General features: G+C 35.8%; 3 protein-coding genes across 3 annotated transcripts; 2 read left to right on the top strand and 1 right to left on the bottom strand.

Moving 5' to 3' along the window:
• Nucleotides 1-2,161: 2,161 nt before the first annotated feature.
• On the top strand, nt 2,162-3,627 carry LOC120338749 (uncharacterized). Its single transcript, XM_039406686.2, has one exon. The coding sequence runs from the start codon at nt 2,255-2,257 to the stop codon at nt 2,690-2,692; it is 438 nt and encodes a 145-aa protein (XP_039262620.2). The 5' UTR covers nt 2,162-2,254; the 3' UTR covers nt 2,693-3,627.
• Nucleotides 3,628-3,657: 30 nt separating this feature from the next.
• LOC120338748 (alpha- and gamma-adaptin-binding protein p34-like) lies at nt 3,658-4,993 on the top strand. The gene has a single exon (XM_039406685.2). It carries the CDS (start codon nt 3,658-3,660, stop codon nt 4,552-4,554), a length of 897 nt encoding a protein of 298 aa, XP_039262619.2. The 3' UTR covers nt 4,555-4,993.
• A 171-nt stretch (nt 4,994-5,164) lies between these two features.
• On the bottom strand, nt 5,165-9,919 carry LOC120338747 (ubiquitin-like domain-containing CTD phosphatase 1). The gene is made up of 7 exons (XM_039406684.2): nt 9,706-9,919; nt 8,680-8,857; nt 8,079-8,293; nt 7,309-7,445; nt 6,552-6,665; nt 5,884-6,011; nt 5,165-5,236 (listed from the first exon to the last, which is right to left on the bottom strand). The coding sequence occupies exons 1-7, from the start codon at nt 9,854-9,856 to the stop codon at nt 5,191-5,193; spliced, it is 969 nt and encodes a 322-aa protein (XP_039262618.2). The 5' UTR covers nt 9,857-9,919; the 3' UTR covers nt 5,165-5,190.
• Between the last annotated feature and the right edge of the window lie 890 nt (nt 9,920-10,809).

Raw genomic sequence — 10,809 nt, forward strand, 5'->3', positions numbered from 1 at the left:
AAAACTTCTGACATCGACGACAATGGTCGCGTAAATCCTCTCTGTCTGTACTAATGTTTTCTAATTAATTAACGCTGAAAATAATCCTATGTCATCACCGAATACGACATAAGTTAAATCATGCACAGTCAGTTTGTATTTATATTTAATTTCTTCGGAAGGTGAAACATCCTCACATTCATTCGTTGAACTAATTTTTAAGTAGGGATATTTCGGAATAGCATAATTTTGCCGGCGAGTTTATAATCATTGGCTAAGTATGACCAAAACTGTTTCCATATTCAGCCAAGTAAATAATACTGAAAAGATCCTTAAACAGAGCTAAGGATTTTATTAAAAACACAATAGTGCGCAACATAACCGTGAATCGTAATTATTATATTGTTAGGCAAACTTGAACTAAACGATAACTCACTAATATCTATGCTTAGACACTGTTTACACCGCGTTTCCGAAGACTGTTGTGAAACCATAAATTCCTCGCTATCAGCTGATCTAGTCGGTTTCCTAAAGCACTCGAATCCGCCGACACTTTCTCCAAAACGTCACGTTTCAAGGTTAAGTTGGTTAAAGAAGGAGCATATTAAAATTAGGTTTAAAAATTTATGTGATTTCACCTTACCTTTTTGTGGTCAAATCCATGTTTAACTTTTGACTCAACAGACAAACAGACAATCGTCACTAATGGTTTATACAAAAACACATATATAGCCTACCCAAATATTGCACTTTTTACAGCGAAAGGTATGAAGTGTTTATCGATTTGCAGCGACATTACCTGCGATTTAATTCGAAGTGAAACAACGCAAAAAGAAAATTATGTATAGGTATATTTTGAGTTTTTAAAAAATATTAAAAAAAATGGATCAAATACAGAGTTAACGCAAGTACTTTGGAACGCTATCTATTACACATATATACTGTATATTACGTTTTTTTTGTAGTTTTTTTCCCAGTCTTATCCAGTTACATGCATTTATATTGCTAGGGTCCTACATACCATATTTCTATTTTTGGTATGAAATACTTTGTTTATTGGTGAAACGAGTGGTATATAAATTTTGATTCGACAGCTGCCTATGATTCATTGCGACCTTAAACCTAGTCTAGACGTTTATCTAAGCTTTATCACAAACCATAGTCAAATGATGGGATTAAATTCCAGCCGCGACTCTACATGATGCATAACAGGTACTAATTTGAGTTTGTCCCATTTTATACCCTGGTGTCGTGTGAAATATATAATAAGGATTGCACGGAGCATCAATTAAAATTCAAGTAGGTCTATAGAAATTGAAGTTCAGTCTCACGACATTGGGTAGAAAATGAACTGAATAAAATGAGAAGAGCTCAACAAAATGAACTGAAAATTGAACAGTAATCAATAAATGTTGGATCCGTCGTCACGCATCGCATTTTACGGTTCCCGTACATTTGTTTCCCGTGCATACTATTGCACCTATGTAAAAAAATTTTGTTTTACGGATATTTGAACTCATACTAACCTTAACCCATGGGTTTTAGCACCCACATATAGATTGAACCCGCGGATATACACATGGGTTCAAATGTACGTGGGTTCAAATGTACGATCACCCATTTTACGCAATCGCGGATGGTGACGCTGCTCGATAACCAGCTTTGATTCATCACGGCTTCCCTTCCCCCAGTTGAAATGTGTGATTATCTTTTCTCTTCGTATTTTGTGTAAAACTTGCACTGATTGGAAAAAATAAACTTGACCTGAAGCCTCATCATTTATGTCCATGCATTCCTCTACTGTCAAAATTATCGCAATTTGCAAATTGGACAAGAGGTCGTGGTCTTTTTTTATATGATAAAGCTTTATTTACCTCTTTTGTCCACCATAAACAAGAATTATTATTCTATCTAATAAGGCGCTCTACTTCCAAAACGACTCTGCAAGACGCTTGATATTCTTCTTGTACATCACGTCTTAAATATGGTGCTTACTATCCCTTCACAAATTTCCTAATTCAGTTTGAAGCAAACAACTAGGGAAAATTTCACAATCTTAGTACTACCTACATAATCTTTGCAATTAACATATTTTCGGATTAGAAATACCTCTTCAGACAAAAGTGGAAACGAACGAAAAAATAGACGGCCTCGAATGCCACTGAGCCATCTTACAATTACGTCATTTCATGCTTGAATAGACTTCATCACATTAGTTGCCAGACAAGGACATTTCTGCTTTGCTCAGCGTTCTAGGTAAAGCAACTGCGTGAAAATGGTTACAAAATCGCTTCCCGCTCTTGGATTAGAACGAGAATATGGAGAGAAGATAGACAAATGTATAACCGACACATTATTAAAAGCAGGTGCGGGATTTCTTATTGGAGGAGTATTTTCTTTTGCCTTATTCAAAAGACGAGCGTGGCCCGTGACATTAGGAACTGGAATTGGACTCGGGATTGCTTATAGAAACTGCGAAGACAATTTACGAAGTCATTATATTAAAAAAGACGAAGTAGAAAAAGCAACTTCTCTGGTGGAAAAGGCTCCGACTGTAGAAAAAATTCCAACTGAAAAATTAGATGATGAAACCAATGAACTTATGAAAGCAGGACTTGAAGAAGTGAAAAATCTTTCAGAAACATTAATAGGGGACAGTTCTAATGAAGAACCCATACAAGCTTTTGAAAATGAAACCCAAAAATCTGAATAACTTATTTCAAACTATGTTTAATTAGTCAAAACTATATAAATGAGCATTTGTTAAAGCCTGTAAACGCAATTTTTGAATTATGTGGTAATAGTAATCAAAAATCTGTATCACAGTTCAATTCAATCCTGACAAACCATTGTAACCCTAAGCAGTTCGCTATGCACACGCCTTTCACCATGGACAGTATTCTCCAAACAGTTATCAGGCTTATGCGACAAGAAGTTTTCTCCGAACCCTAATGCCTGGAACTGGTACAAACTGTTGAAACAGACCCAGCTGCATGTAATAAGTAATTTTTCACAATAATATTTTTATAGGGGGTAGTAAAATGAAAAGGGCGTTATGAAATGACTGTCCTCAATGAAAAAGCTGTTCTTTGTAAAATTGCTTTGCAATATCTTGAACAAAATGCGATATGGCGTATAGCCAGTGGTGGGATTCAAATTTTTTGTCAGCTGGTTCCATCACACAAATGTCATTTTTTTCAGCCAGTTCTGTTACAAAAATTCATGTTTTTTTCAGTAATTCCAGTTTTCAACCGGTTCGCTGATCTCATATAATTCTGTGAGACGGTTCTATAGAACCGTTACGAAGCGGTTGAATCCCATTACTGGGTATAGCCGTCTTAAATGTACCTGTATAAACTATGTGCAGATTTTGTGTATTAATCTCCAAATCTTCTGTGCTTATCAGTAAAGCATCAACAACCATCTTAATGGTGTAATTCAGAGTTTTCCATATTTATATGGTATCACAAGACAACTTGCATGCATAGTGAAGTTTTTATTATCCTATCGAGGCCAAGTTTTGTTGCATAGTTGTTCATTACTAGCTATTACACCAAACTTGACTGGTGCTTTATGGTTGTGTGCTATTTACCAATTTCCAGTGATTTTTATTCATCATTAACAATATCATATGTTTCCTTCACTTAGTGCAGTAGTTGTAATTTACAGTTGGTCGAAATGGAAGACCAGAAAGCAGTTTTTATCAATGCCACTGACTGTGAAAAAACAGAACAGTTAAATGATATGCTGAAAGGATTATTGAATTCCAGTGACAATCTTGTTCCACATTTTAAAAATGAGGATATAGAGTCGCATTTATGGAATGCTGAAACAAAATATTATAATGCGGACATACACCTGACAATTTTAAAGAAAAAGTCTATCATGAATGAGAAATTTTCACATGAAACAGAAGCCGTAGTATTGTATTTTGATAGCGGAAAAAATAAAAACGGACTTGATAGACTCGACACTTGGATGTCATTTCTTAACATGTGGGAACCAGCAATAAAACTTGCCGTTTGTGAAAACTGTGATAGAGACGGCATAAACACAATAAGCCGAGTGACTATTCAGGAATGGTGTCTTGACCATGAATTTGAACTTGTTGAACTAAACCCAGACATGGAAGATTATGATGAATATGAAGATGTTGGAATTAAAAGGATACGTAACGCTCTTTTAGCACATATTTGGCCAAATATGGACATGAAAAACCCTAATAATGCAGTCAAAAAAGTCGAGTCTTCAACATGTGCAGCAGAAATTGCAAAAGCCGCCTCTGGTGTGTCTGAAGACGCACAGACTAAGATTGATGAACTTTTAGGAAAGCAAGGTGAATTCGATGACGTTCTGGGAGGTGAAAATGAAGAGGATGATTTTGAAAAACTTTTCTGTCGGTTGAAAGTAATGAAAGATCAAGCTAGTTCATTGCCTGAAGAAGAAAGGAAGAATTATGCGGAAAATATGGTGAAGGCATTCTGGAATGCGTTGGGTGGGGATGACGATGAATTTGACGGGCTTTCATCAGGCGATGAAGCTTCTGCGTCTGCTGAAAAGGGCGATGGAACTTGAGAAATACAAATTCATGATTCGTACCATGACTTGCTTGCCTTACTAACGGCCGGTGGCCAATTATCTGAGCTGTATGCAATAACAAGGAATTGGTACTCACGAAGTATGTGTACCAGGTTAGGGTTAAGCCATGATTTCAGATAGAAATACTACGGAAGTCACTCGGCTAGTCCCCAAACTCCTAATAGGAAAAATTGGAATGAAATTATGGACTAACCCTGGCCTGGTACACACACATACTACGTTCCGGTGTCCGCCATCTTGAGTACCAGAAACTATTTATCCATGTCAGGATAGATCCCGATGTTAATTATACCAAAATCAGATGCTGCATACATATGGCTAATAATAATAACAGGAATCCAATGATTTGTGTCTGCTCTATTGCGAAACTTATAACCATGGTTGTCAAATAAATCAATATCGGCCCTTATTGGTAGATCTCCATCTCTTGCATTTTTTAATGAAATCATAATATAAATAAATATATCAAATAGCGGTTCTTTGAGTAACTCAATTTTCTAGTTCCATGTGAGGAAAGGTCCCATCTATGATTGTTCATATAGGTGGCATCTCCCCAATTGCGAGTGTTTTGTCACCAGTTTGAAAGGATACTGGTTCTTATGTCAAACATGTTCAAGTCTCTTCTTTCCCTTGCTCTTCTAATCTCTTCCGAACATATCTGAAACAAGTAAAAATATTTCATAAGATCACATTTAGCGCCATTAAACATACGAATGCCATTAAATTATATGAATTCATAGGGTATACATGAAATTTATCAGTGCCATTGTAAGAGAGAAATAATTGGAAACCAACATAGACAGTATGATTTTAAGCAATGAGCCAATGACACATGTCCTTGTTTTCCTTGGGCAAATAAAATAAAGGAGGCTACTGAAAAATCGGTTTTTCTTATTATAGCAATCAATAGCCATGCAGATATTCGAATGCCATTATATTCCTAACCTGGGAGCTGTGCCCTAATGATAGCTTTTCTACAGTTCTCAATCTTAGAATGGTCCACCGATAAAATCATTACACTTTCACCTACTAATTTGGGGTCGGGTGATGTACAGAACAGAGGTCTGGGATTTGCCGATAAGCCTCGGTTAATATTGATTGGGACCGAAAACACCGGTCCATTCTACAGTCTATGGTTAATAAACAACATATGTATCGAAGTCTGTTCTTATTCTTTCCGCTATCAAAATAAAGAACTACAATGTCTGTTTCGTGTGAAAATTTCTCATTCATTATAGACTTTTTCTTTTAAAATGTTGTATATACATCTGCATTACTTAGCTTCAATTGAACACCCATACTCACCGTTCCCATTTCCGATGTTCCAATGTTGTAAAATCATCAAGTGAAGATATTAATGTTAAATATGTACTCAACTTCTTTAATTCATCATCAGTGCTTCGATATAAATGTGCAAGTTTGAACGGGCGGATCTATAAAGCAAGCATTGCTGAAAACCTGTTTTTGCATCGGCCCATGTATGAATAAAAATCCAGAAAGCACAGTAAACATGTAACTGGTATGTGACTGATATCACTATTCTTCCATGAAATTTTTATTCAAGCGATTTCACACAAAAATTCGAGACATCCAAAATCTATTAAAAATTTTTAAACGTTTGACTTCTGATATTTAACATGAATATATAGAAATCCAGTGCACCAAATTAAGATATAGTTCAGGCGTCTGTGTGGGTACTCCCATAGTGTGTGTACCAGTTTAAGGCATCATTTTATTCCGATTTCTTTCATTTTAGTTCTATTACGAGTTTGGATACCGTCTAGTGAATATACCCCCTGCCCATAGGTTTCAGTCCCTTTACACAATTTGATGTAAAGTAGGCAAACAAAATTAGTTACCTCCATATTGGTACACACACTTCCAGAGCGCCTCTGCATGGGTGCATTGGTATTATATTACAATGCATTCTTCCTAGGGCTGAGAGAATAAAAATAATTACTTGTTACACTCACTTTCAAACCAGTCTGCGGATTCATTAAAAAATTTCTTCTCAAATCATCAAACATTATTGTGTTCTTTGCTGAATAAAAATCATACTTTCCCCAGATTACTCCGAGTGGTTTTGTCTGGAAATAAAAAGCAGATTTAGATGGCACTTGTACATTTGACAAGCATAAGAGATACAGTATAAAGCAGGGGTGGGTAAGATTTAAAAATTTCGCCCACCTAGACTAGCAGGCAGGTAAGCGTGACGAAAAAAGTGACATTTTATGAACAATATTTACAGCAAAAAGTAAGCTTGGTGCCAAAACTAAATTAATTGCAATCTCAACAAATTCCTTTAGCTATTTTTTAGATTAAACATCAAAATGTGGTTGTAGTTTGCTTATGGCCGCATCAGGCAGGCCAGCTTGGAAGTACCCAACGGGCTGGATTTGGCCCGCTCAGGTCTGACGGCTCACTGTACTGGTGTACTAGATTCAAGTCCTATTGGCATAATGAAGTGATTGCTGGCTAGTAATACACGTAAAATATCCACATCTATTCATTTAAAACAAACATTCTGTTATCATTCCCTTACAGGTGAGCGATTAAAGTTCATTTTCATAAGATCGGGAAAATCTTGTCGCCTTATTCTTCCAATTAAATATTGAACACCGAATCACAAAGCATTATCGAAAATACTCTTAAAAAATGCTTTCATTAGAAGAAAATTCATTTTGGCAATTTATAATACCAACACTTGAACACCGCTACTTGGCAACTTACATTAACAACTCCATATTCTGGTGTGTGAACTGTAATCATAGCTGCATGATCCATAAAGAAAGCAATTTTATAATTGGGATTATTTGTTACTCCAAGTTCTTGCATTTTGACCTCAATCCACTTCATACTGGTTGCCGCTAAAATAATAAAACCATTATCACTACTTAGCAATAATTTCAGGAATCTCGTTTATTGCTAATTACTTGATGTTGGACACATAAGTCGATAAAAGGAAATTTTTGGTAGATTCAACAAATTACAGATTTAACTAAACCAATGCTTGTCAAATAAATACCTATTCATCTTAAACAAGCTTGATTACGAACTTGGGATGAAGTTACAATGTGCTTTGATGTCATTATATTGGATGAACAGCCTGAGAAAGTTCATTCATCACAGACTATAGAGTCTGGAATCGGGGTTGTCATGTTCTCATTGAGGCCAGAGTTATATTTTGAACATTTAACAGTCAGATTTTCAGAAAATTGAAGATTTATATTGTACAGAACTTCAAGTAAGCGTTCTTAGTAACAGCTTAGTAAATTTCTATTCTTTGCAACTCCGAGTCGGGTTTATTGAATTACTTCCGAAAAAAATAACTGGCTAACTAATCCCATACCCGACATAAACTGATAACCGGACCAGAAGCCGAGGCTTGCCATAATATTGTTAAGTCGTCTTTTCGCCTTTCTTTCCCAGGGGATAAATATGTGAATTCTATCCTTCTTTTTCATCAACTCTATAAAACATCAAGTTTTAAAAATACTCACACCATATAACAATATCATAATTAACATAGGCGACTGATAAAAATTCATGGAGATAAGGTCGCATTAATTCTTCTGCTCTCTCTGCATTAGATCGATGATCAAACAATGTGTAATCAACATCCAGAACAAGAAGTTTTTTTCCTGGTCGTGGGTCATTGAGTTTTTTGACCTCATATTCTCGAACTCTTCGTTCAATTTTAGCGAGATGTTCAGATCTAGAAAGAAATTGCACAGAATGGTGGAGATTTCCAAGAGGATAACGAACACAATCGAACAAATTCAACTCAAGTCTATTAGAGTTCAACAAAATAGTTCGGCCTATAACTATATAAACCCATTTAGTAATCAGTGAAAATACTAAAAATTTGCTGTTAAAAACTTTGAAAACTGCAAGTTTTCTTTAATAAACTGTTTGGAATGCTCAGTCAACTTTACTTTCTCAGAGTTGCTCTGAAAAATTTACTTCGACTATCTAAAGACTCCCGAAGTTGGGAATATAAAATTGTCTTTAATAACTCCTGATTCCCAAGAATATGAAATACATATCCAGCTCTGAAACATACCAAACGTCCACAGCCCTGAAACAATAAACAAAATTCACCTATTATGTAACTTAATCTCAACTTCATCATCAATATCAAAGTCATCAATGATTTCTCCGACATCAGGAGGAACAAGAACATCTTCAAGATTCTCTTCCCTTGTTCCCATCATCATTATTGTCATTTTCTGCTTCAATTTTAGTTCCTCTAACTTCATCTCATCACCTGCTGGCTTCCCTGGAGGTGGAAAAAAATATACATTGATTAAATTTTAGGAGAAATTGAAATCCTCAGTCTAAAACAGATTTTTGAGTGAAACCAAAATAACGTTTGCCAGCGCTGATTTGATTATTTCAAAGTAGTTGTGATGCCAGAGTTTCCAACTCCCAAGTCAGCAAGTGGCTGGATTTTCCGCCTTAACAATATATTCATTTTCATATAGACTATCCTTCCTAATCGTGGTTAATCCTGTAACCTCAGAACCTGTCATTGGGTCAAACTCTTTTAGATTGACCTGCTGACACAGAAATTAATAAATATGTCCCGAACAAAACTGGGATATCACAAGTTCAACAGTTACTTTTGACCAAAACAAAACTCAATTTGGTACTTTATTGAAATTCCCATTTTATAGTCATTCACTTTTCTATTTTCAAACGACACCAATCCTATAACTAAACCTTACGGTATGTAGGATAGGATAGGATAGGATTTACATATTTATCCCGGGGGAGAGGAAAGCCGATAAGACGGCTTATCCATATGGCGAACCACGGCCTCTCGTCCGGTTACCATTCCAAGTCGGGTATGGGATTAGTTTTTACTGTATTGTTTGTTTTCGGAAGCATGGACTTGGTGGTGGAGGAAGCCGTAACCGACCAGCGGTTACGTGAACCACCCAACGACGGCGAGGAGTCCAGCAATCCTCTCGCACATAACCATCCCTACATGGGATTCGAACCTGCGAACCCACGCAGAGTAATTAGAGGTGCGGTGGCGAGCGTATTCCTAACGCTTAGCCCGTTGAGCCACACCGCCGCGCCCGGTATGTAGATGTGAACATTTCTGCATTTCATCGCACTCACCTTTGTGCTTCAAGTTTAATAATTTCTGTCGTTGTGGTAAAACTCCAGTCTTCTCTTTTACCATCTCCTTCAAGTCTGATACTTTCATACCAGGATCAACCTCTAAATCGTATAGAGAACCGCTCCATTTCAATTTTACAGACAGCGCCATTTTAAATTTGAATGCATAAATCCGAAAGATGAGCCTTCGAGCTGAAAGTGTTAATGTTCAGAATTCATCTGCGATAAATATTGAAATATGCCACGCGCAAAAATACATCTCCAAGTGTATTTACTATAATAACGACAGGCAGGGACACACAAACGGTATAAAAAAAATTATTCTTGACGTTTAATAAATTCAATTTGAAGTGATGTGAAGTTTGAAAAAGCACTGTTACACAATGCCCAGTATCTTGCATCACATATTGTTATACAGTTTTACATGTTCAATCAAATTATATAATGAAAAATGAAATAGGAAGATTCTTTGTTTTTTCGTAAATATTTGGGATTCGTAACGACAAATTGCCATACTTTTCATTACTATGCAGAAATAGATTACCGAGAAATAAAAAGAAGCGTAAATTTAAATAAATTATAATGTGAGAACATAGCGTTTTTGCAAAATTGTTATTAGAGATATGGCGAAAAGTTGAGAATGATGAAGTCTTTTTATTAATTTATGAGAAATTAGACACGGAAAATATATTCAATTTTAAAATATACAAAGATGTAAATATAATTTGTAAATTAATTGAAGCATAATAATAAAAACTTGGCGAAAAGGGTCAGTGGAATGTGTCTCAGATAAAGTTTCATCATTTTATTTTATGTTTGTTCTGGCCCAAGGCTTTATTTGAGTCGGTCCGATAGTTTCACCATTTGTGAATGACCAGAAGAAAACCGATTTTTATATTTCAGCTCATTACTTTTTTTTTACCTCTCTGTTGATTTTGCGCAAACACAACAGTTGGTATGTCTCGGCAGACGCCTATTACATATTGAACCGTTAAATTTATCTTTCAACAATGACATTAAACAACATGATAGGCAACTCTGACATCACTCCATAAGACTACATACGAAAGATTGTATTTCATGATACGCTCCAATGCACATATT

The sequence above is a fragment of the Styela clava genome, chromosome 9 (genome assembly GCF_964204865.1).
Source record: "Styela clava chromosome 9, kaStyClav1.hap1.2, whole genome shotgun sequence".
Classification (NCBI taxonomy): Eukaryota; Metazoa; Chordata; class Ascidiacea; order Stolidobranchia; family Styelidae; genus Styela; species Styela clava.

Excerpts from the sequence above, each read along its gene's own strand:
- LOC120338749 (XM_039406686.2), top strand. The coding sequence starts at position 2,255 with ATGGTTACAAAATCGCTTCCCGCTCTTGGATTAGAACGAGAATATGGA.
- LOC120338748 (XM_039406685.2), top strand. The coding sequence starts at position 3,658 with ATGGAAGACCAGAAAGCAGTTTTTATCAATGCCACTGACTGTGAAAAA.
- LOC120338747 (XM_039406684.2), bottom strand. The coding sequence starts at position 9,856 with ATGGCGCTGTCTGTAAAATTGAAATGGAGCGGTTCTCTATACGATTTA. Across the intron at positions 8,294-8,679 it reads GAGATTAAGTTACATAATAG|ATCTGAACATCTCGCTAAAA; the intron begins GTGAATTTTGTT and ends ATTTCTTTCTAG. Across the intron at positions 7,446-8,078 it reads TTATGATATTGTTATATGGT|CGGCAACCAGTATGAAGTGG; the intron begins GTGAGTATTTTT and ends TTATTATTTTAG.